The sequence below is a fragment of the Amblyomma americanum genome, chromosome 1 (genome assembly GCF_052857255.1).
Source record: "Amblyomma americanum isolate KBUSLIRL-KWMA chromosome 1, ASM5285725v1, whole genome shotgun sequence".
Taxonomy (NCBI): Eukaryota; Metazoa; Arthropoda; class Arachnida; order Ixodida; family Ixodidae; genus Amblyomma; species Amblyomma americanum.
Genome location: NC_135497.1, coordinates 22215036 through 22240967, shown reverse-complemented (window position 1 = coordinate 22240967; position 25932 = coordinate 22215036). Strand labels below are relative to the sequence as shown.

The 25932-nt window shown below is 47.8% G+C and overlaps 1 protein-coding gene across 1 annotated transcript; it reads left to right on the top strand.

Annotated features, from left to right (window-relative positions):
- The first annotated feature begins 4582 nt into the window (after positions 1-4582).
- On the top strand, positions 4583-21028 carry LOC144121335 (uncharacterized). Its single transcript, XM_077654544.1, has 5 exons — positions 4583-4628; positions 11658-11813; positions 13562-13629; positions 13728-13913; positions 20152-21028. The coding sequence occupies exons 1-5, from the start codon at positions 4583-4585 to the stop codon at positions 21016-21018; spliced, it is 1323 nt and encodes a 440-aa protein (XP_077510670.1). The 3' UTR covers positions 21019-21028.
- The last annotated feature ends 4904 nt before the right edge of the window (positions 21029-25932 follow it).

Below are 25932 nucleotides of genomic sequence, written 5' to 3'. Positions count from 1 at the left end.
TTACACGCGCGTGTCGGTGTCGTTGTCACCATCGGGCAAGTTGTCACTGTTCCGGTGACAGTTGGCGCCTACACAGCCTCTTATCAGTATAAACAGCGTTTACAACAGAGAGAAGCTGACGAACAGAACGCCAAGGAAAGAAAAAAAGGAAACAATGAGGACGGTCGATGCGAAGGAAGCAATGAGAAAATAATACATCCAAAAAAGTGCGGCCCGAATTAAAACCGCTGAAGCAAGTTGCGGTCAAGATTCAGGTCCAAGAAAGAAAGCTCCGGACAAATTAAAAGGAAAATATTAAAAGCGTTAGCTCTTACTACCTATGTTTGCCAAGGACGCGTCTGTCTGCAATGAAGGTCAAATTGGCAAAAACAGTCACCACGTGACCACACTATGACCCCTATGTAGAATGGGCGCGAAGCGCCTCAATACCTATACTGTCGATCCGTTATATATATACGTCAGTATAGCGACCATCGAAGTGGGAACCCCCCTCCGGGACCACCATTTTCATAAAATTTTGGGGCTACCCGTTTGACGCAGAATGTTCGCAGTGGTGTCAAATGACTTGGCATGTTCGTGAGGATAAAACTGAAGCCCAAAATATGTTTGGGATTCGCAACGATAACCTTTCCGGCCCACAAACCGAGCATTCCGAGGACCTTCATACGGCCATTACGGCCGAACCGTTTGTCACAGGGGGTTTCGGATGGGGTCAAACGACTCGTCGTGTTGTGATCCACACGTTAGTAAAGTTTATTAACCGATATAACGAAGAAATATACCGAATATAGCGAAGGTGGCTGTAAATCGCAATAGTAGTGCAAATTCCATGTGGTAGACAGCGCTGCTTGTGTCATGGCTAGGTAGCTTGAACCACCGCCCGATTTAAAGGGTTCAGCCTTATCTGTCCATCCATCCATCCATCCGTCCGTCCGTCCGTCCGTCCGTCCGTCCATCCATCCATCCATCCATCCATCCATCCATCCATCCATCCATCCATCCATCCATCCATCCATCCATCCATCCATCCATCCATCCATCCATCCATCCATCCATCCATCCATCCATCCATCCATCCATCCATCCATCCATCCATCCATCCATCCATCCATCCATCCATCCATCCATCCAAAGCTTGTGACGCCGTCAGAGGAGGACGCTTTTTCGGAGCTCCAGCGACTTCCTCCGAAACTAAGTGCTTTTTAATATTTGCTCTTGTACATGCTGTAGGGGCGGTAGTTTTAAACCGTGTTAGGGGTAGGAAAGCTAGCGGAGGTATGCGTGCCGTAGGTCTTTGTGCAGGAATTTTGTCGAGCTTTTACGTTACGTAGTTGGCCGGACGATAGGTCGGCAAGCTAGGAAAGACAAGGTGGACGGGGAGCTAGTGCGGTGCCAGGAGTGCGATCGTTGGTGTTATTTCGGGAGCTTAGCCGAGGCACAGGGGGCTAGCTTCGCCTGCAAGCTATGTAAGCGTTTTGAGGAGGCTGTTCGGACGTTGGAAGGGGAATGGGCAGCTAGGATTAAGGAACTCAAAGGCGACCTGAAGGTAGAACGAGAGAAACGGATTAAGCTAGAAACTCTGGTCGCCGAGCTGCTTAAGAGGGAGGGGGCTAAGGCCGACCTGTTGGAGCGCATTGTGGGCGACCTGAAAGAAGATCGGGAAAAGCGGGCCCAGCTATAAGAGCAGATAGAAGCGCCCAAGTCGCGGCCGGCAGGTCAACCTGGTTCCGAGCAGTGTCAAGTGGGGGACGAGGACAGCGTGGTAAACCTAAAAGATGTTCGTCGATTCTACAGTGCTCTAGCGCAGCAGGCTTTGAGTGGGGAAGAGGGAGAGGTAAGAACGGGCACGGTGACGCACGACAGTAGCGTACGGCGGCGGGAAAGAGAGCTAGCGCGATGCGGAGGACAACAGTCGCAGTTAGGAAGCGAGCGGTTAGAGCGCAGAGTTCTGGTAGTCGGTGACTCGAGCGTAGCGAGGGTTAAGGGAGGCGTTTTGACGAAACTGAGCGGCGGACAGGCGGGTGCAGGTAGAGGCCCAGTCAGGGAAGTGCATGGTAGATGCAATGGCCAAAGCCCAGGAGGTGGAAGGGGACAACATGAATGACGAACACCTTGTCGTTATCCATGCTGGTCTCAACGATGTGCTGAAGGGGAGGAGCCAGAATCTCGAGAAGCAGTTAGAAGTGGGGATGCGTAGGCTTAGAGAGGCCTCTGAGAGTGTGCATGTGACCATATGCACAATCCCAGAGGTCCAGAGGCAGTCTAGCGAAACGGAAAGGAGGGTTGCTGTGGCTAACCGTGTAATTAGGGTAATGAGTCAACGACTAGGATACGGAGTAATGGAAATTAATAAGGAAGTGTACGAGGTCAGCTACCACCCTTTTGCACAGGATGGCACTCACTACGATGGTGCCACTGGCAAGAGGGTTGGTAGTATAGGATAGGTTGCCAGGCAACAGCTTTTTTGGGGGAACCCAGAGCTCTGAGGGAACCAGTGTAGAGAAGGAAGAACCAAGGTCAAAGGGACGATGGAACCATAGGAAAAGAAATAGACACAAGCGCCAGGGCCAAGTTAATTCAGATACAGGTTTCATCAACATGCTAGGTGGCAGGAATAGACTGAAATGGGAGGAAATAGAAGAACAGTTAGGGCAGGAGGAATTAATGGTATATGGCTTAGCGGAAACGCATCTTAGAGACATGGAGCAACCGCCCTGTAACCCAGACTACGCATGAAAATATTGCAATAGAACAGAGGGCAGCATAAAGGGGGGGTGGGGGTGGAATCGGGGCATTCATTCATAAAAGTAAGAATTTTCAAAGGTTTAAACTGGGATGCAAGAAACATTTATGGCTGAAAGGAAAAGTGGCAGGGGAGCAAACACTCCTTGGCTTTGTATACCTGTGGACAGGCGCTAATGCCGAAGAGGAAAACAGAAAAATGGTAGAATGTTTTGCAAGCGACATTCATGAGCTAGGAGGACAAGGTGAGATAATTATATTAGGCGACATGAATGCACACATAGAAGACCTGGATGGGTACACAGATTTGACAGGAAGCATGCCGCTGGATATGTGTGACAGGCATGATTTAGTTGTATGCAACAGCACCGAGAAGTGTGAAGGGCTCATGAAATGGAAGGCAGGGAGTCCGCACTCGACGATAGATTATGCACTTATGTCACATAGGATGTATAATAGACTAGGGGTAATCAGCATAGATGTTCGTGGTTCCACCACTACGTATTAGGCAAATTGAAAAAGTAATTTTTGAGGGTAATGAAACAAAATGGCCTTATACCAAACTGACTAGATTACTTGAGCTAGAGCTAGCAAAGGTGCGAGTCAAGCCAAAAGTGAAAAGACGCAAAACCAAGAGTTGGTGGGATGAGGAGGTCAAAAAGGCGATAGAGAAACGTCAGGAAGCGTCCAGGGAACACACATATTCCAAGAACAAGGGGGAACCAGAAGCTCAAGTAGATAGAAAATGGGATACCTTCATAAAGTGTAGAAGGAAAGCATCCTATTTGATTAATGAAAGAATTAGATGAAAGGGTGCCCAATGGATGTCAAAATAAATAAAAGTGATAGAAAAGCAGCTCAGAAGTTCTGGGAACATCTAAATACAATGAGTAATAAGACTAGGCTAGAACAAAGGTTTATTGTTACAGATCAGGGTATTCGACTAGAAGGAGATAAAACAATGAAACATAAGCGAACAGGGATGACAGAAAAATTTAAAGAAAGAAATGTTGCATATAATTTATTCGAAGGATGATATACCAGTTACTGCAGTTATTTCACTTGGGCAAGGAGAGTGGGAAAGGGCAGAGAAGAAGGTTCCTAGTGGCAAGTCGATCAGACAAGGTGGTATTCCGATTATGTTAACAAAGAAGCTGGGACTAGAATTCTAGCAAACATAAATAGAGAAGGTGAACAAAATGATAGTGGATGGCAAAGCCTCCGATTAATGGCGATTAAGTAGAATGAACATGATATATAAAGAAAATGGGGACCAAGCTGACATAAGCAACTACAGTCCCATAACAGTGACCTCTATGGTTTGCAGGGTGGTGATGCAGATTATAAAGGACAGACTGCAGGCTTGGAGGGAGAACGAGGGGGTGCTAGGGTAGCTACAAAATGGTTTCCGGAAACAAAGGAGGTTGGAGGACAATCTGTTTTCATTGACGCAGTGTATAGAGTTACTGAAAAGGAACACAGGCCCCTATGGCTCGCATTTCTGGATATCAGGAGAGCCTACAGCAACGTCATTCAAGAAGGCTTGTGGGACACACTGGGCACATTGGATGTGGAAGATGAAGTAATTAATCTTTTAAAACAGATATATAAAGGTGACAGAGTGCTTATAAAATGAAAAAAAAAATGTATCAGGGCCTATAAAGTTACAGCGGGGGCTTAGGCAAGGATGGCCTCTGTCTCCTTTGTTGTTCATGTACCTGCAAGGTTAGAGACCAAACTAGAGAGGAGTGGACTAGGCTTCAGGCTTTCTTTTTTCAAGCAAGGAGAAGGGATTAAACAGTCATTACCGCGACTAATGTACGCGGATGATATAGTGCTAATGGCTGACAACAAGGAAGATTTGGAGAAGTTGATGGACATTTGTGGTACAGAGGGAAATAGATTAGGTTTCAAGTTTAGTAAGGAAACATCTGCAGTGATGATACTTAATGCTGAGGGCGGCGAGCATAGAATACAGGAGTTCATGCTAGAAGCAGTGGATGAGTACAATTATCTTGGGGTGTGGATAAATAATGGTGCTGAGTATCTGACACAGCATGAGGAATATGTAATGAATAAAGCTAGTAGGAATGCAGCTGTCATGAAAAATGAAAAATAGAACACTGTGGAATTACAGTAGGTATCAAGTGGTAAGAGGGATATGGAAAGGGGTGACGGTTCCTAGTCTGACTTTCGGCAATGCGGTCCGGTGCATGAGACCAGATGTTCAAGCAAGGTTAGAAATCAGACAAAGCGGCGTAGGGAGGCTTGCTTTGGGAGCACATGGCAATGCACCAAATCAGGGGGTACAGGGTGATATGGGATGACAGTCGTTCGAGAGCAGAGAAGCTAGCAGTAAGATAGCATTTGAGGAGCGATTGAGAAAAATGGGGGAAAAGCAGCGAGATAGGACTGTTTTCAGATACCTGTACATAAGAAATGTTGAGACGAAATGGAGAAAGCGAACTAGAAAATTGACAAGCAAATATCTAGACAGCAGTCGGGGGGCAAATCAGCAATTATCGGTTAAGAAAAAGGTTAAAGAAACAGAGAGAGCTCTGTGGAAAACAGATGCTGACGAAATCGCCACTGGGAACATAGAGGATCTTGGAGCAGGAAATTGGCAAATAAAATATCTGTGATAATTGTAGGGGAAGCTCTTTGTTGTTTCAGTCCAGTACGGTTGTTTTGCGGACCAAGACATATAGAGTCAGGTACCACGAGATGGACACGTTGTGCATTGCGTGCGGAGAGGAGGAGGGAACGGCTGAACACTTGATACTTTTCTTTAAAGGGCTTCACCCTGCAGTGGAAAGCAGCGGGGCTGATTTAAACAAAGCAATGGGGTTTAAGGACAGTGAAGGAAAAGTAGCTTTTAAACGGGCAGAAATAACCAAGCGCAGGTTATCTGATTGGTGGCTAAAATCAAGACAAGAGTAAAATTTCACAAGTCATGGCTAGGCGGCTTGAATCACCGCCCGATTTAAAGGGCTCCGCCTTATCCATCCATCCATCCATCCATCCATCCATCCATCCATCCATCCATCCATCCATCCATCCATCCATCCATCCATCCATCCATCCATCCATCCATCCAGCCGTCCGTCCATCCGTCCGTCCATCCGTTCGTCCATCCATCCATCCATCCATCCATCCATCCATCCATCCATCCATCCATCCATCCATCCATCCATCCATCCATCCATCCATCCATCCATCCATCCATCCATCCATCCATCCATCCATCCACCCATTCATCCCATCCATCCATCCGTCCATTCATCCCATCCATCCATCGATCCATCCATCCATCCATCCATCCATCCATCCATCCATCCATCCATCCATCCATCCATCCATCCATCCATCCATCCATTTATCCCGTCCATCCGTCCGTCCGTCCGTCCGTCCGTCCGTCCGTCCGTCCGTCCGTCCGTCCGTCCGTCCGTCCAAGAGATGTTGGAAACATCCGCGGATGTTTGGATTTTTCTCCACGTTTTCTGAGCGCACCGATGTAAGCACTCGAAGCTCCTCTAGCTAACGCTCTCAAGTCGAACCCTGAGACAGTGTTGGCGGAGAATTTTTTTTTTTACTTGTACCTATGAGAGCTGCTGAGCATGCCGGAGAGCAACTGAGGGAAGGTGCCACCGAACGCCACTCCAGTTTACACACTAGGCGAGAGCGCTAACAATTTGGAACAATTCCTCTATGTGCTTATAGTGGTGTGTCTGGTCTTGCGTGGTGGTTGCAACTAACCAGACAGATTTCAGAGGCCTATCACATCCGTAAGAATCAGCACACGTGTGTTGCCGACCCTATGGTGGTTTTGCATGAAAGAGAGTTTTGTTATCTTGACGCGCCTGTATGAGCACTTTTCCTGTCACACCTGCGCGATGGCTTTTGTTTTGTTTGTGATTGTTCTTCCTTTTGTGTGTTTATCGAATAAACGCGCAGTTGCGAGTAAGCGCTTGTGTTGTTTGGTCTCCCTTGTCTGTTGTCCTAAGTGCGCTTTATATAATTTTTGAAAAATTTGTTGCTTTGCCTGCCTGACGTGTCCATGTCATGATCGCCAGGCGAATGTGACGTAACTGCTACCGACGATGAGCGTGGTGGCGTCCTTTGATTCCGGATGGATGTCGTCGGACGGGGCGTAGACATGGCACTGGTCGCCGCGATGCGCATACTTTGGCCGTCTTCGCTATGCGCAGTCGTCGTTTTGACTCGTCGGGTGCTTTGATCCCCTGGGTGCGCGAGTTCTCTTTGATACTGACAACACCAGAAATTCGTGCAGGCTTCAGTCGTATATACTTGTGGGCGCACATGCTATGTTCTCGACACTGAGCCGACGGAAGGCGCAATAAGCTTGGTGTACTGTTACTCGCTTCAACTTCACAAAGAGAGCATGTAAAGCTAAAGGAAGGTTATGTTAGGTTAGGTTAACCCCTGTCATGCATTGAGCGTATATGTCCGATAAGTAAGATTTGCAGCATCCTGCCTCGTCTTGTCCTGCGCATGACACGCATATGCTTCTCGATGACGAATCAACTTATCTTCGAGAGAGAGAGAGCTTAGCTAAACACAGGTGCGCCCATCAAAACGTCCGCTGTGAAGCTTCTATTGCCGGTCCGTCCCCTCTTTCACGACAGAAGACGCAGGTGCCTTCGTGTGACGCATCAGCCGAGCGCGGGAAGCCGTGCGCGTCGCGCGTGCTTGCGGGTTCGCCGCAGGTCGATCGTATGGCGGCCGGAGGGGGGTCCCTGGGGGGCCGTCAGCAGCAGGTCACGTGACCGCCTCCTCGGCGGTGGCCGCGTGACGTGTTTCCAAAGACCCGAAGATACAGCAGCGGAAGTTCCGGTGACGTCACTAAACACAAAAACACAAGCAAAACAAAACGATTAAGCCGCTTACGTTTATTAGAGCATACCACATATTGCACAAACTGAAATGCACTCTTAATAAAATGGTCTGCTGCATTAAAACTTCTCCACAGCAATCCGCCGCCTGCATCGGCTGCGCATAACGCGCCATCTACCGCTTTTGCTTGTGCCGCGTGTGCACGTCTGCATTATTGGCACTTTCTGTTGACAAATAAGCTACTTTTACTATTGCTAGGGCACTTTTTTTTTCAGAACAAAGGTGAAAACAGAAAGAAACCAGTGTTTACTTACAAACATACGGGGCGTTTTAGAGTTCTCTACGCTGTCGAGTGAGTTTCGCTTTCGGTCGCGCCGTTTCTCAACTTTTCACGTATGGGTGTGTTGACTAATTTGAACGATTGCTAACATTAACGAGTAAATGTAGTACACGCTGCAGCACATCGGACTCCTCCAGAGCTTGGTGCAACACCCTGCTGTTGGAGCGCCTGTCGGGAGCATGCCCGCATTCACAACACACATTTATTGTGACGTTTTAAAAGCGGTAGCGTCGAAATGACGCAGCATACTTTGTAATTTTTTTCTCTAAAGCACTTGCCAACTGTTAACGAACGGCTGCCTGGATAGTTACGGTGTAAAGCGAGAAAAACTTTCCGGCAATTTTTGTTTAAACGCGCCGCCCGGTAGCCCCTGCCAAAGCTGACTGCCAGGTATCGCTGTTTTTAAAATTAAATGTCAATGAAAATAACGTTTCATATTTTCACGTTCATGTGCTTCCATTTCCGAAAGCATTACGTACCTTGTAGCACGTTTTCGATGCACTCGTGAAGGCTGCAGGCTCATTGCCCATAATATCGACATTTATGTGTTAATGAGATCCCCTGATCCCTCAGGTAGAGCCCACCTGACAGATGAGAATTTCCAACCATCCCCCTCTCCCTCCGTTCCCCTTCCCACGTGTAGGGTAGCATACTGGGCGCTGCCTAGTAAACCTCACTGCCTTTCTGTCTTTCTCTCTCTCCAACCATAACTGAAATTTGGCATAAATGACCTATGTTCTTTAACGTGCACTGACATCGCACAGCACACGGGCCTCTAGAATTTCGCCTCCATCGAAATTCGACCGCCGCGGCCGGGATCGAACCCGTCTTTGCGCTTGTGTGGAAGACCTCGGGTCAATGGTCGCAAACCATGGATTTCGGAAGAGGGAAGTGTCCCCAGGGAGCGATTCACATTCTTCCGTGTCTGTTGGATGCGCCACGACTCGAGTAGAAGCCTCCTGCGCGGGTTAGACGACCGCTTGATGCAAAGAAAATCGCGCTTTGCATCAAGCGGCCATGTCACGCCTTTCACGTATGGGATGAGTTGAGAAGTTCCAATCAATCCTGGTCACGGCACCAGTTAAACTTTCCGAATCCTTCTTTGATGGGATGGCCGGATTGGGCTGGTCGATCGGTTGCACGTCGCGAGCGGTGAATGATGGCGGCACGCTGGCCGGTGATCGAATATACACGGCGGTTAGCAGTACGAAGAGCCTTCAGGCCTTCGTCCGCTCGTCTGGCGGCACGTTGCCGGTTGGGGCAGCAATTCCAACTTCTCAAGACAAAACTTATTTATTTAAGACGGGATTGAAATACAAGGCAGTGAGAATAATGCAGTTTAACGAAAAGGCAGTTTAAAAGCGGTCGAGACTGAGACTCGGCGCGCTCCTCCTAAGTCTTTGTTTGCAGCGGGTTTTAACCCATTCGATAATTGGGCAGAGCTTTACTAACCCAGCTATCGCCCAATTTGAACTAATAGCAGTGCAATGGCACCGTACGTACAAGTGGACGGAGCCCAGGGCTCACTGGCCTGAACACTGTGGACCCCGCACCTCCTGGAGCATGCCGGGCGCGTGGTTCCGCGTACGCAGCTCGCTGCATGTGCATTCCATTGAGACCCCAAAGAAGCTTCCACGCATAGGCTTTGTCGTCTCCGCTGACAGCAAAAGGAATTTTTTCATCGAGAAAAGGTCGTCGGCTCTGACAAGGCAGTTCGGGGTGTGTCACTAATGGTGTGTCACAAAATTTGGAGGTGCCACCTCCACTGCCTCAACAAAAAAACAAACACCAAACGCACAACAAACTGCAATGCAATGATCGATATAAAGATAAAAAAGTCAACTACAACACCCAAAAGAATGATGCGTATCTCCAAAGAAACCCTCCGCTGTGTGCATTGATCAAGTTTCACACCCAGCACAACCATGCAACGGAGAGTGCAGCCGCTCTCCGCCACTTCAACAGAAACTCACGCGCTACGCACAGGTTCACAGCCGAGTTGCAAACCAATATTTATGGACACTAGACTGGACCATCTGCCACCGAGAAAACTGTTTTGAGAAAGCCGTCAATTTTGCAAGGTTGTGTTGTAAGCAGTAACATACTTAAAGCTAAATGCATTATTATTGCTCTGGAAGAAGTGAAGCAAGTTCAAATATGTGTCGGATTAGCCTGTTCAATGTACTGATGAGGGTGGACAATTAACAGAAACAATGCACTAAGCATGATCGCTATCTAGTATTGAGACACAGAGATACTCGCTTAGCAATGCCAAGAACCCAATAAGGAAAAAGTCTGTCAGCTTTAACTTTGTTTACACAAAGATACCAAAATGTTGCCTACCCCACTGCACCTTTAGCTTTCTTTGTAATGCCAAAAATTTATTCAGGCCTAATGCCAGCAGATAGCTTTCCTTAACACAAGTTAGTGACAAATATTTGTTCTGCTTACTAAGAGCAATATGCCCTAACCCTTTTCAGCCAAATATTGTGCCTAGACAAAACTACAATGTAGCACACCTACCAAGCGGGCAGTGAGTGTAAACATCTGCACACGGAGGTACTAACATGTGATATGTATTGAAAGAATTGGACCCCTTTGTGTAACACAGGTCTATGAAGCACTTTATGCTCCGAGTGAAAGAAAAATCCCACCAAATCCCATTTTTATAGAAATCGTCAAAAGACAGAACAGCATACAACGAAGATAAAGGACTTGCAATAAGTGGATCATAAGGCCAGGACTTATAGAGGACTACTCCATAGAATAAGAAAAAAAAAGATCTTGGTGAAGTTCTGAGGTCTGACTAGCAGCAATACTTCAAGGACTGTTAAAGTGAGTGCTACTCCTGAGGTTTATCAAACATTTCAAGTTGACAGTAGCATCACATCTTTAGAGTCCTCTCTACACAACAAAAAAACCATTTTTCAAGTTATTTAGTGAACCCATTTTAAAAAAAGCAAGAACAGCAAGCCGAACCTGAAATTCAGCCTGTGGTCAGGGGAGTGCTTCGCGTGATGCTGGAATGCAATCACAGCATCATTGAAAAATATGCATATTCGTCTTGCATGGCTGAAGCAGCGACTGAAAACAATGAGTCCTTTCATAAAATGTTACGATAACCTAAAACAGCATGAAAATTTTGTTAGTGAAGCAGCTAAAAAATATAAACGCACGGGGAATGTTTGTGATGCCGAAAATGCAGTCTTGCTTCAAGCAATCACCTCAACAGACGCCACGGAAATGACAAACTTCAAAACTTATTTGCGCCGGAATGGAATATTGCATAGCCCTATTTTAATGAAAACTTGCAATGGCGGTGATGACATTGTGTTGCGAGTTTGTTTAGTTATATTTTGCACATTTAGCTGTTTCATTTCCCTGGTGAGATGAAAGTGGACTGCCAGTAGCAATACATAAAGTTACATTATGCAGGCACATCATACTTTGTTCTTTGTTGCATGGAACAAGAAATCTCGCCTGAAATCACTAAAATGTAGCTGTGAAAATGGGCAGTGATGGCGATACCCTTCTTCCGTTTTAATGTCCTTCCTACCATATAAAAATTCCTTTCAGTGAAAATGTGCTCTTCGTCCATATAAGATTAGTAATCGATGTAGGAATCAATTTGTTCTCAGTGCCTCATAAGATAATCTGTGTTGCCACACAAACTATGCTTTCATGTTATGCCATGCTGAAACATGAAAACCTTTTTATGCAGGAGTTGATGTGAAGGTGCACTCAGAGGGAGGGGCAGGCAGCTGGGCAGTGCTCCTGGTAACTCCAATCATGAGGCGTGCCCAGCAGCTGGAATCATCCTCCGAAGTCATCTTCGTTGATTCCACGGCGTCATGTGACTCAACAAGGAGCAGCGTGAGTGAGTGAGTGAAAACTTTTATTGATCCATTCAAGAGATTCGCGGATTCGAAAGCTCCGCCGTCTTCGTTCTTGGCGCTGGCGATCGGAGTCTTCTCTTCAGCATGGGTGGGCCCCTATTCCAGGGCTCCACTGAGCCGTGCTGCATTGCCCGCGTGCCTCACTAAGGCCCGTTGGGCCTTGAGCTCGCTGCTGGTGAGACGGCTCTCCCATTGCTCCGCACTCGGGTGTTAGTGTTTGTGGAACGCTTTGTTGCGTTCGCACTCCCAAGTAATGTGATAAAGTGTGAGTGTGGCTCCGCACCACGGGTAGGTGGCCCTGTATTGTGATGGGAACATTTTGTTGAGTATGTGTAGGTTGGAGAAGGTGTTTGTCTGTAGTCTACGCCAGATGGTGGCCTCCTTTGTCAGAGCTTTGTGTGGTGGTGGATATTTGATTCTGATCCCCCTGTGTAAGTTTAAAGTTCTGCGTATCCCCCCTCGCAGGCTAGCAGATGGAACTGCGGGGCGTTAGACTGTCCTGCTCGGATTGCTTCGCCTCGAGCTAGGCTGTCTGCCCTTTCGTTTCCCTCTACCCCCGCGTCGCCTGGGATCCAAATCAGATTGTGTCTGGGTTTGTTTAACTCGGTAGGAACTACCCCGCTGAGCATCCTGAGGGCCGTTTTGCTAATTCTGCCCTTCGTGTAGTTTTTGCACGTTTCTTTCGAATCTGTTAGAACATTTAGGGGGCGGCCGGTCCTATAGCCTTCTGCTGCCGCCAGCGCGACGGCAATTTCCTCGGCCTCCGCTGCGCCAGCCACTTTCGCCGTGGCGCTGGTCACTAGGTTTCCTTCGTTGTCTACTACCACCATTGCGGCTGCATGTTCTGCTCCGCATGGATAGACGGCAGCGTCTGTGTAGACAGTGTTGTCTTTTGGGGCTATGCCAAAGAACATGGACCCTAATCTCCACGCAAACCGACGCAAGGCTAGGGCAGACTACGTCGAATGAACGCTAGCCCCAAAAGGAGCAGCGTGACAATTATGCGGACAGCAACATCAGCTGGTGCCATACCCATAGCAGTCATTGTGCACAGCAGTCAGACTACTGAGGGCTACTCAGCAGGCTTCGAGCTCCTGAAGCACAACTACCCCTTTTCCTTTGGAGGCTGTGAGGTGGGCACATGTAAATTGTAAATTATACTGCATGTTGTTTGAAGAAATGCCAGGTAATGCTAGAATACATGAGTTAGGCAACATTAATTCAGAATATGGACCTGCGCCGGCCTGTACTTTGTGAAAGCAGCAGAGACAGAGCCACTGCTTAACAATACAAGCATTGGCCACAGGCCATGCCTGCAACCTCTAAGCTTGAACAGTTTGCTGCAAGAGGCGGTGTGACAATCTGCGAATTTTAAAATATATGACTTTGCACTTTGATAAAAAAAAAAGCTGAGTTAACGCAAGCCTATCCCAATGCTTCCTAAATTCCTGCTTGCCCAGCCTGTCATGTCAGCCTGTCATGCCCAGCCTGTCATGCCCAGCCTGTCATATATAAGACTTCAACCACAAATGAACAAGCTATAGAATTGAAGTGGTTAGGTTAAGCTTTCTTTGGTGTAGCCTGCCTGACACACTGAACTACGCTGTGCAAATGTCACCTCTACATTGAAATATCAAGCAATGTTTGTCATGGATAGAAATTATAGTTGCATAGTGTTAGGATCCTTTAAGTAAAGCTGTCAAAGCCGAAGTGAAAAATACCCTCATAGCAACACAGGGTAATGTAGCAAGGTCACCTAAACTGACATACAATGCAGCTAAACTACTGCCTCCCAAGGTTCGTTCTAATCATGTTACCCTGCACCCGTAAATGTCTGTCATGGGAATAACTCAGCTGTTCCATAGCTGTCAATATGTGGCCTTTTCTTGTTGCAGGCACCAGAGACTTTTATGACTCATAACAGTGCTGCTGAGAAAGCAGCAATTCTTGAACATTGGCCAGAAGCCAGGCAGCTGCTATGCCACTTTTATGTAGCGCAGGCTGAATGGCAGTGGCTGGCGCCTGCCAAGCATGGTGTCAGCCCAAGTGAAAGGAAGTCACTGATGGCCATTTTTCAAAAGGTATGGAATTTATTCATTATCAGCGATATAAAAATCTGAATGCATGCAGAAACAGCAATGAGCGACCGATTCAGAAGAGTTTTGATGTTTTATGGGTGTTTAATCACCCAAAGCGACTCAGGCTATGAGAGACGCCGTAGTGAAGGTCTCCGGATAATGTCGGCCTCATGGGGCTCTACATGCGCTGACATCGCACAGCGCACAGGCCTCTAGCATCTCGCTTCCATCAAAATGAGACCGCTGTGGTTGGGATTGAACCCGCGTCTTTTGGGTCAGCAGCCAAGTGCCATAAGCACTGAGCCACTGCGATGGAAAGGCCAGGTATTGTGCTGTTGATACTATGTCACAAGACAATGTCTCACAAGTCATAGATTGTATGCGTGCTGTGCAGGCCTATGGTATTTGGTTGAAGAATGGGTGCTACTATAGCATGTCTGGTACATGATGATGCAGCCAAAGCACTGACCACTTGTGTTTCAGTTTGTAGGCACCATACACACATAATTGTAAAAAGTACAGCCTAGCATAGGAGAGTTTTCACCTCTCAATTCATCATCACAAAGATTGTGGGACTACTTATGCAGCACAGCAGGGGCAGCACAGGTGTCAGCGGCAAGCAGGCATAACAAGGAACCATTTGCGACTGTGGAATGAGACAATACTGTTCAGATAAAGAGCTGTACACAACCTCGTGATCATGGACAAGGTTAAACAGTTGAGCCGACTTATAATAAACTTGACGGTCACACGGATTAGGTTCGTTGTATCTAAAGTTTGTAGTCACTGGACTTGCCCTATTACAGCCGAAAAATAGTCAGGGAAAAGTGGCAGTTATTTGTTCAAAAGGTCGTCTGTGTGTGCCTGTTTCTTCAAAGCGGACCCTATCAAACTGCTTTCCAAGCTCTCTAGAATGGTCATGTGCTCCTGGCCAAGACCTTAGCGTTTCAGGGACATAATAATACCGTCGTGAATGAGATGCTCATGGCAACCGGTGAAAGTCTCTATCCTCGCCTTCAGTCCTCAACAAAGTTGTCAGGGTGCAAAGCTGCTGCAGCACAAGCGCACTCATAACGTACAGTATGCATGACCGCTCTGTAAAGCTCTCAAGTAATGCATAGAGTTTCAAATAAAGCTATACCTTGCCGTGACTGTTAGGCTCTTGAACAACCTTTCCACAGGAATAGTCGAATAGGCCTATAAAACAGGTGGGAAATAGCCCTTTGCGAAAAAACAATGGCTACTACATGATTTCAGATTTCAGTGATTGGTGCATACTGTCGAGCGCTCTAAACATGGGTGACACAGGAAATCTGCTGTTTACGAGTTTCTTGGACACGGCAGTCGCACAGAGGGCAGAGATCAGATTGGACAGGTGACGCATCACGTGACCAGGTGGGCCTGCAAGGCATACCTCGTGACTGGCTTTCAAGCTTTTCAAATTCCTGCCATTGGCTGAGCACCAGCCGTGTGCAGCAGTTCACTTCCAACGCTGCACCTGTCTAGTGCTTACCGTGCTTCTGCTTCCACTTTAGACGCTTTACCTGGCTGGCGCACACGCAAGCGCCACTTGACCTTGTAGCCTGTTGGAGCAAACCTGGCCAGCAGTTAAAGCTTCAAATCCACTTTAATTTATTTGTTTCAGGGGAGGGGGTAGCTACATTTTCTTTACGGAGATTACAGTAGCTAGGAGACTGTGGGAGTGAGCTTACAGCGCTTCCTCATTAGTTGTAACAGAGTGATATAGCCAAGGTTGTTCGCTTTATGTGAGATGCAATGTCATAGCCCTGATACATTTTTCTGATGGTAGCTCCACCTCTTTTTTAACAAAAGCAGCAAATTTGGAAAAGGGAGCCTTGAAATCATTCTGTAGGCCGATTAAGGGGACGTCTCCAGGTGCTGCAAGATGGTACAGTAGCAGATGGAATTGACTCCTTTGTCGTTCTGGTGTCCGCTTTTCGTGCACAATGCCATGGATGCCAAGGATAGTCCTGAACATGCACCCGACTTTACACTTGTCTCACCATTCATCACAAGTGCAGGCTCTTCCCTGGGAGGATGGTTGCTTTCTTTCAGAGTCATAATTGTAACACCAGGTAGCCGCAACAGTGACCTGGAACAAAATGTTTGCACATTTACGACAATCCTATGTAGCTCCATGCAGGTGTCAATGCACTCCTCGTTCCGAAGAGTGGTCAGGATCTCAACCACAAATACGGCAATAAAATGATGCACAACAAGAGTTAAATCTGCTGCCGTGTCTGTAACCAATTCAAGAAGTTTAATTTTGGTAGCAGCATTTCATACAGGCCTTGCAAACCTGCCTGAATGCTTGCTTAATCACTGCCAAGGCCTTCATGAAACTTTTCCCAATGTGTACCCAAAATTAACTCACCTGCTCATTCTTCCAGGGATCTGTAGACCCACGCTAAAGGGATACACATGTCAGGAAGGCGGGAAAAGAGCCGCAACCCTCGTAAACAACAAAATAGCCACCATAGCACACAAAGAGATCGAGGGCACAGGGATAGAACACGTCATCACCGAAATAATCCCAAAGAAGAAGTTCAGCGCGAAGAGCACGTACATAGTGAACCTATACAGCTCCCCGAAACAAAAGGACGGCGATTTTGGAAAGCTGTTTACGGAAGTAAGCAAGATGGCCAAAACGAACGCCCTCGTGGTAGCGGGAGACTTTAACGCCAAGAGTCCGAACTGGGGATACCCATCGTCCGACCGCAAAGGCCAAGGCATATGGGACGCCGCGGAGAACCTGGGGTACGAACTAGTAACGGACGAAGACCAACCTACAAGGATAGGCAACAGCGTCAGCGCAGACACGTGCCCGGACCTCACCTTCGTGAAGGGCACGAGCCAAGTAGAGTGGGAAAACACCCTAGAAAACCTGGGGAGCGACCACTGCATAATCCAACTCACGATGGCAGCGGAGTCCACCAAACGAAAACTTGGGAAAGCCCGCCTCACTGACTGGGACGCCTTTCGGCAAGGAAGCAGGGATCTGACCGGGCAGATCACAAATATCCAAGAGTGGTGCCAACAGCTCAAACAGATACAGGAGACCTACAGGCAAGAGGTAGACAGAACCGAGCAAATACCGGAGGTGGACAAGCGCCTGCTCAGGCTATGGGAGGCAAGGCGCGGGCTCACCAAACGATGGAGGAAACAAAAGCTAAACAGGAAGCTAAAAAAGAAGATAGCGGAAATCACGGCCAAGGCAGAAGAATACGCTACACAACTGGCAAGGCAAGGGTGGCAGCAGTTCAGCAGCTCGCTAAACGGCACCCTGAACACGGCCAAAACGTGGCGAATTCTGAAAGCGATGATGGATCCGGGAAAGACGAAGACCGAAAGCAGTAAAACGATACAAAGACTGATCCACCAGTACGAAGGAACGGAGGACCAAATGATAGAGGACCTCAAAACCAAGTGTTACGGGAAGGAACGCCCCGAAGAATATAGAGGAACCTATCAAGGCAAAGAAAACCCCGAGATGGACAGGCCGATCACGCTGGCAGAAGTGCACGAGGCGATGGGGGCCCTCACTAAGAACACGGTAGCTGGGGGAGACAGGATACGCAATTCCCTCATACGCAACCTCAGTGAGGAAGCGGTAAACCAGCTGACAGACTACCTCAACCAACTCTGGGCTGAGGGCTCGATTCCGGCCGAATGGAAACACGCGGAGGTAGTGATGATCCCCAAACCGGGCAAAAAGCTGCAGATCGAAAACCTACGACCGATCTCCCTCACCTCGTGCCTGGGAAAGCTGTACGAAGAATAATTACGAAAAGAATCCAGCTATGGATGGAGCGAGAACACCTCTATCCACACAGCATGTTTGGATTCAGGTCAAAGCTGTCTACGCAAGACGTTCTCCTACAACTTAAGGAGGACGTTCTCGCCAACATCCCGAAGGCTGGAGAGAATGTTGTCATGGCCCTAGACATCAAGGGGGCCTTTGACAACGTCAGCCACCCGGCAATAATGGAGGGCCTCCAGAACATAAATTGCGGAGAAAGAACACACAACTACGTGAGGGCCTTTCTCGCAGGCAGAACTGCCACCGTGGGGCTGGGAGACGTGAGAAGCCAACCCTTTAACACCCCCCACAAAGGAACCCCACAGGGGTCGGTGATTTCGCCCGTGCTCTTCAACCTAGCCATGATCGGCCTGGCCAAAAGATTGCGGGAAATCGAAGGCACACAACATGCCATGTATGCGGACGACATCACGGTGTGGACCAACCGTGGATCGCTAGGAGAAAAACAAGAGAGACTACAGAGAGCCGCGACCTGCATAGAAGAATACGTGAAGGCAAGGGGTCTAGCGTGCTCGACAGACAAGTCAGAGCTACTCAGAGTAGCGAGGAAACCCACGGAGGCGAGCCTAGAGATCAAGCTCGAAGGCCAAAACATACCAGAAAGAAGCACCATAAGGATTCTGGGCATGTGGCTGCAGAGCAGCGGCAAATGCAGCCACACGATCAGCCTGCTACAGAAATCGACCGAACAAGTCGGCAGAATGATAAAGAGAGTCTCCAGCAGAAGACACGGCATGAAGGAAGAGGACACCCTCAAACTAGTCAGGAGCCTGGTAGTCAGTAGGGTGACGTACTCCCTCCCCTACCACCCGGCGATCAAGAGGGAAAAAGAACAGATCGAGGCATTAATAAGGAAAGCCTACAAGACCACACTAAACCTATCGAGAAACACCCCGAACGACAAGCTACTACAGCTGGGAGTCCACAACACCTTCGAGGAGTTGGCGGCGGCCCAGCTGAACGCACAGCTAGAAAGACTAGAACTTACAGAAACAGGCAGGCAACTCCTGAGAAGACTTGGCCACAGAGTGGAAACCACAGCAGATCCGGACGAGAACATTCCGGACGAAATCCGGCAAACCCTCAGAATCTGCCCACTGCCGCGCAACATGGACCCCAACCTACACGCGGCCAGAAGACAAGCAAGAGCAGAATACGTGGAGAGACACCTAGCCACGCGGGAAAACACGGTGTACACGGACGCAGGACTATATCCGAGGGATAGACGCAACAACATCACGAGAGTGGCGGTGGCGTTCGTAGACCACACGGGCGACACGATCAGCTGCGCATCCGCGAGAGGGCGTACGGTGGCAGAAGGGGAGGAGATCACTGTGGCGCTTGCAGCGGTCGAAGGCTACCGCAGAAACAAGCCACAGATTATAATAACGGGCTCCAAAACGGCCTGCAGACGATATCAGCAAGGAAGGATCTGCAGGGAGGCCCTACGCATCCTCCTCGGCGCGAGAGCCTCGGGATTCAAAGCGAAGCAAAAGGTCTTCTGGGTACCGGCACACACCGGAGTCGAGGGCAACTCGAGGGCTGACAGCCAGGTTCGCGAGATCACGCACCGAGCCTTGCTGACGGAGGACCTCGAGAACCCCTCGATGGTGGACCCGACGTACGCAGACATCCTAAATTACTACAGAGGCTGCAGGTTCAAGTATCCCCCGCCCCACAAACTCCTCACACAGCAAGAAGCGGTCAGCTGGAGGAGGCTGCAGTCTGGCACCTTCTTTAACTTACACGTCCTAAGCAAAATGTTCCCCACCCAGTACAGCGACAGCTGCCCCTGGTGCGGGGACGTCCCGACACTTTACCACGTCACATGGGAGTGTAAACACAACTACACCTTCCACAAACAGACTAACCCGAGTGCGGAGCAATGGGAGGGCCTGCTCACCAGCAGCGAGCTCACGGCCCAAAGGGCATTGGTGCAGCACGCGTGCGAGGTGGCCAGGACCAGCGGAGCCCTGGAATGAGGGACCACCCTTGCTAAGGAGCCCCCGACGGCGGCGGCGGCTGCGGCAAGCGCCAAGACGCAGCTGCAAGGAGACTCTCCGGAACTGACCAAAAGAATTGAATAAAGTTTTTCATTCCATCATTCATTCTAGCTCATAATTAAGTGGGGATTTTTACAATGCCGTTGAAGCTATACTAGTGTTTCCACCTGCTGCTGCACATCAATACAGCAGATGCTCTTGAGATGGCAGCACCAGTGCTAAAAATTTTGGACACTGACTAATTGAAAGCTAAGCTCTCAGACTACATGTAAATGTTTGGAATGTAGTTCATATAACGCGGTTCCGAATTGAAATATTTAGTTTTTTTATATACTGCACCAGTGTTTAAATGCTTCTGCTTGGAGCTATTCTTTTTTTTTTGCTGGAAACCTTGCAGATCATGGACGCTGATAGCAAGGACACATTGGAGACCGCCAAGCAAGACCTTTACTCCCAACAGCACAAGGGCTTCATTACCCACGTCGTCACTCTACTGGAGAGAGAAGAAGAATGGGTGCTTCTCTTCCGACTGTCAACGAAGACACGAGGCCACAACACAAATAATTATTCAGAGGCCTCGATTAGGGTCCTAAAAGACATAATCTTGCACAGGACAAGAGCGTTTAATGTTGTGACCCTAGCTGAATTCCTCTCTGTTGTGTGGGAGAAATATTTTTTCCACAGAATACTAGACCATGCACACTCACGTATCACTGGGCACATGCTCCTCTATGAGAGGCTTTTAAAGAAGCTGCCAAAAGACACCGAAAAAAACATTAGGTGCAACGGAGATGGGCATTATGTCGTCCCAAGTGGCAGCAGTCCAGATAGCAAGCTTTACACTGTGTACTCTGACATCGGCCTGTGCACCTGCCGCTCTGGTCAGCAGGGCGCATTTTGTAAACACCAGGCACTCGTGCACAAAGTGTTTGGTGGGATCTTCCCAAATGCACCTCTGCTGACTATAGAAGCTCGCTACAACCTTGGAAAGCTTGCGCTCGGAGACAACTGTCCTGGCATTGATTTCTTTGAAGGCCTCCACGAGACACAAGTGCTGCAAAATGCTGCGTGCAGCAAGGCTCCCACCGATGCTCTAGACTGTTGGGACACTCCCTCCACTTCAACAGCTCCAACGACCCAGTACAGTCCTCCAGAAAGTAGGGAAACTTCCACTGCTCAACTAATGAACCAGGTAAGTTGCGATCGGTTATTGAAGAGACGTCGGACGGAAGGCAATTCCACTCAGCCGATGTACAAGGAATAAATGAATGATAAAAGGCAATGGTTTTACAACTTACGACGTTCGCTTTTTAAGGGCGGTGGATGCGAGACGAGCGACAAGATGGCTGCGAAATGAATGCATGCTTCAACTGACCACGATGGTAAGTTCTGCGAAAAAGGCTAAGGCGCGACACTTTCCTACGGATCTCAAGAGCTGGCAGTGACAGTGTTATCTTCACTGAAGTAATGCTGTTTGCGCGGTGGCATAGTTGGAAAGAATGAAACGCGCTGAATTATTCTGAACCATCTGGAGTGAGGATGTTAAGTTTACAAAGCCGGGATCCCAAATTGCAAAAGCACATTCTAATTTAGAACGTAGTAAAGTCCTGTGCATAGTCAGCTTAGAAGAATGAGGTGCCTTAGAAAAGGCGCCGCGCAGGCAACCAAGCATGCGGTAAGTGTTATTTATAATGCGATCAATATGAGGCTTCCAGCTAAGATCATTAGTTATATGCAAACTCAAGTTTTGTAAGAAGTGACGGGATCCAAAGGAATATTATTTAATACATAGGAAGCAGCGCTGGTATTAGTGCGTGACACTCGCGTGCATGAGTTTACATTTTTTAACGTTTAAATCCCACGTGTCACAACATTCAGCTATGTTGTTAAGGTTAGTTTGTAGTGCAGGAACGTCGTTATGGTCGGCTATTTCACGATAAATAACGCAGTCGTCGGCGAACAAGTGGATAGGGGAGAAGTCACATAGTTAGGGAGGTAGTGAACATAAACTAAGAAAAGGTACACCTGACACGACCGTAGTTAATGGTGAATTGCTGCTGTTAACAAACACGAACTGTGATCGTCTCTTAAGAAAAAATTCCACCCAGCGGAGGAGGTTTGCCTCAATATTTAGGCGCTTGAGTTTTAGTAGTAGAAGGCTATGGTCAATTTTGAAAAACGCTTTAGAGAAATCCAAGAAATTGCAATCAGCCAAAGAACGATTGCCAATAAGTGTGAACATGGAATGAGTGAAGCATAGCAAATGTGTCTCGCATGAGTACGTCTTCCTTAAACCATGTTTTGTTGAATGAAATAAAACGTTTGGGACAAGAAAATTAGCTAGTTGTGAGTAGATGACATGTTCAAGAATTTTACATGGCATGCTAGTGAGAGAAATGGGCCGATAATTAAGGGGCGATTGCTTATTACCAGATTTATGAAGTGGAATCGCCATCGCCTGTATCCAATGCTCAGGAAGAACACAAATATCTAATGATTGTTGAAATATTTTTGAGAAAAAAAACACAAGAATACAACTTAGTTTCTTTGAGGAATCTTGCGTATATGCCGTATCGTTCAGATGCTGGTGGTTTCACAGCAGTTGTAGCGGTAGCGCCATCTATCGCCACCGAAAGGTTGGAGAGCGCTCGTTCGTTCCGCCTTTCGCGTTCGTCTGCTTATGTTATGTTATCGACAAGAGGTGGCGCGGCTGGCGCTGCCAGTATAAAGTCACTGGAACGGCCGTTCCAGTGACTTTATACCAGTATACAGCTTTAGCGAGACCGCCTTTGTTGAACTGGCATCGTCGCACACGATACGTACTTTCGATTAATTCTCACTGATTCAGGTAAGTATCCCACCCAACCATAGTATAAAGCAAACCTTATCGCCGAATAAAACCTCTGTGCGAAATTTGATGCCGAACAAGCGAGCGGTTAAGCCGAACGATTTTTTTTCCGGCTTTTTCTGAGCGACGTAACGCTCAGTGTATAAAGAAAAAAATTGCTTGTCCCGGCCGGCGAGTGGGTAAAGAAAAAATTGCTGGCGGTTTAGCATTGCTAAGCACGAAATATTGTGCGAAAGCACAGTGTTTCGCAGGTGGACACTACCGCCACGTACAGCCGGACGAATGTTTAGCTGGCGCGCGCGACGGCCGCTTTTTCCGCGCTCAGGGCGGGCTGCATTCGGTTAGGACTATACGGCGCAGTAGAAAGTTCTACATACGGCTGTCGCTTTCTTTTTCAATGCCGCGGCCGGAATTCGCCTGACCCGGCTCCATAGCTCATCGTGTCAGCTCGGTGCCACGACATACCACCCCGCGAGAGTGTACAAAGCGAACCAACCACATTGTCGTAAGTGCGCAGCATGGGATAAGTGAAAAGATCAGCAGTAGGCTTTGTGCGTGCTTCAACTTTTCGGCGTGAAGAAGAGGCAAGCAACGCAAACATTAAACGAGAGCCTACACCATAGTTTCTCCTGCCTCCGCGAGGCTGCGAAGTGTTTCATAAGAATTGACGCACCTGGCTATTTTGTCATTAGACATGCAGGGTTTAGTAAGTGGCCATGACTTTTGAAAGTAGAATATGTTCTAGCTACCGGAAGGCTGATGAGCGAGGCAAGTCGTTCAGGCGGATTCTTCCTGCACAAGCTAGCGCCAAAGCCTTACCCGCATTTTCCTGCTCCCTAGACGGAAGGTAATCACCCGTCACCTCGGCACGGTGTGGCGATTATGTCTGGTGTCTTTTCTTGCTGCGAGATGTTGCTTGACTGGGTCCGATGAAACAGGTGCGTGGATCGGCCCACGTGCTTCCGCTTCGCGCTCCTAGAGCAAAAAGATCGACTCGTCACATGCTGATCCTGAAGGTCATCTGGCTCTTAGATTTGACCTCTAACGGGAGGCGCGCCGCATGTGCAAAATTGCGCGTGGCAGGTACCTCGATCTTCATCTTCACCTTCGTCGTCATAGCTGCGTGCTCGGCAGTCCCGTCTGCCGCTCGCTCTTGCACTTGTGGCGCGCGATGCATCACGGGATTTGCTCTCGCTGAAGTCTTGAAACAATCAAGGTGAACCAAAGCTAGACAGTGTCTAAGCATGCCTAACAGTGGTTTCGCTCCGTATATCCTGGCTGATCAGCTGAGTTGAGACACTTTTTCGACTATCGTTTTTGTTCCTGCAAACGCTCACCACACGAGTCTGCGTCCGCACTTGATGCCCAATGTCGTGATACCTGTCACAGCCTGAACGTTCAGAAAATTTGAGGAACGAGGTAGCGTTAACACCCCCGGGGTTCTTGAGGCGAGGAGCAGAGTTACTGAATACTTGCAGTTTATAGAAATGTGTCTCTGCACCTTTTGATGTGGCCTTTTCATCTCGAATATATGATCTGCAAACAGATAATGTGTCTGCTTACGCGACGCGCCTCGTTCAGTTGTCTTCCCTCCTCACCGTACGTGAGTTTGTTGGGCGAAAGAGGAGCAGCAAAGTTTTGTTTCTTCTCCGCGGGAACAAATGCGCAGTGAGCCCGGCTTGGGAAAGAAGTTCATCACAGCCATCAAAAATGCAGCCGGCACCAGTATAGGCCGTGTTATACGACGGCTCCCCGAGATACATTTCGCGCCACTCATGGACAAAGGCGCGCGGACGACTGGACGGACCACCGAGACGTGTAGCGTTGCGTGGTAGGCAGTTTAAATAGACGAACAAAACTGCCGGGTAGAGTAGAACTTGGCACAGCCTCACGTCTGACCCGCAATTTTCTCGAGCACAGAAACCGTTGTGTGTACGCAGAGCCAAAACTGTCTAATTATTCGCCAGTTAACCTACGTACACCGCGAGAGACACACGTATACAGTATACATACTCCGAACGGCTGTAGCATATATGCGGCTTGTGAGGCCATGGTTGACTCAGTTCCCTGATGACACAGATATGTCACACGGGGAGACAACAACGAAACCCCCCAGAGGCTGTTTCATCCGCTGTTCAACACACACTTGATGGATTTTGAGAAAAGGCCCGGCGCTGCGCAGTGGCGGAACCCTTGTGGCTCGGCGCTACTAGTGGCGCATGCGCAGTATTGACTAGGGAGCGAGAGAGAGAAATATTGAATTGAATTGAATTGAGTTTATTTCCGTTCGAAACAACGGAGGGGGCTCGAACAAAAAGTGAATCAAGTCCACTTGACTACGTTCGAGCCCCCTTTACATGGCATTTGGTGAGGACAAAATTTTAGTAAAACAACAGATACATTTACAGATTGCAGAATAGAACGAAAAAATGTTAGTTATGCACAGAAAATCTTACAAAATAATTTACACAATGCCAATATGCAATTCTAAGTGCAGGGTTCATAGAAATAAATACATATAAAAATAATATGGGGGAACAAGGCAAAAGAAGTATTAATTACACAGAACAAGCTCGACAAGATAATTCACACAGTGAAATTATACAATTGTAGATAGAATATGTACAAAGCAAGTTAGGAAATAAAATAACGATGAAAGTATTTATTGCACCGCAGCAGAAGCCTAATACAATAAGGCAATGAGAATGATGACATCAGTTAAAAGTGGGCAGTATTGTTCGTGAGAAAAGCCTTTACCTTGGAAATGTTAGTGCGGTTGATGTCAATTTGATTGTAGTGAAGTGTGTTTAGTAAAGTTGGAAGTGAGTGGCGCAACATTTGTTGTCCTAGCTTTGTCCGGGAAAAAGGAATTTCCCAAGGCTGTGAAAATCGCAAGTCACGGCAACTTGTTGACTTGCTTATTTGTGCTATTGCATTAAATTCTAGCTGGTTATTTCGGAGTTGTTTGTATTTTTTTACCAATATCTGTGAGTATAAGCAATGCACACTTGTTATCTTAAGCTGAGTAAAATATTCTTCTGTATGTGCTTGTGGATCGGCCCCTACAATATGACGAACGGACTTTTTCTGCAGTACATGTATGCGATTTAGATTAGTTGAGGTTGTTGTACCCCATACAAGAAAGCAATAGTTTATATGAGAACATATTAATGCATTGTATATGTGTAGTTTCACGGCTTGCGGTAAGAACGAGTGAAATTTTGCCAAAATTCCAACTGATTTAGACATCTTTGTTAAAATATAATTGACATGGTTGTCCTATGACATGTTTTTGTGCAGATATACTCCTAATGTTTTAATTGTGTCTAC

What these genes read in the sequence shown, in the direction of transcription:
- LOC144121335 (XM_077654544.1), top strand. Translation starts at nt 4,583, where the DNA reads ATGGCTGACAACAAGGAAGATTTGGAGAAGTTGATGGACATTTGTG. An exon ending in GAAGTTGATGGACATTTGTG is followed by an intron (nt 4,629 to 11,657) that starts GTACAGAGGGAA and finishes CTTTTTATGCAG; the next exon opens with GAGTTGATGTGAAGGTGCAC. An exon ending in CTCAACAAGGAGCAGCGTGA is followed by an intron (nt 11,814 to 13,561) that starts GTGAGTGAGTGA and finishes ATACCCTCATAG; the next exon opens with CAACACAGGGTAATGTAGCA.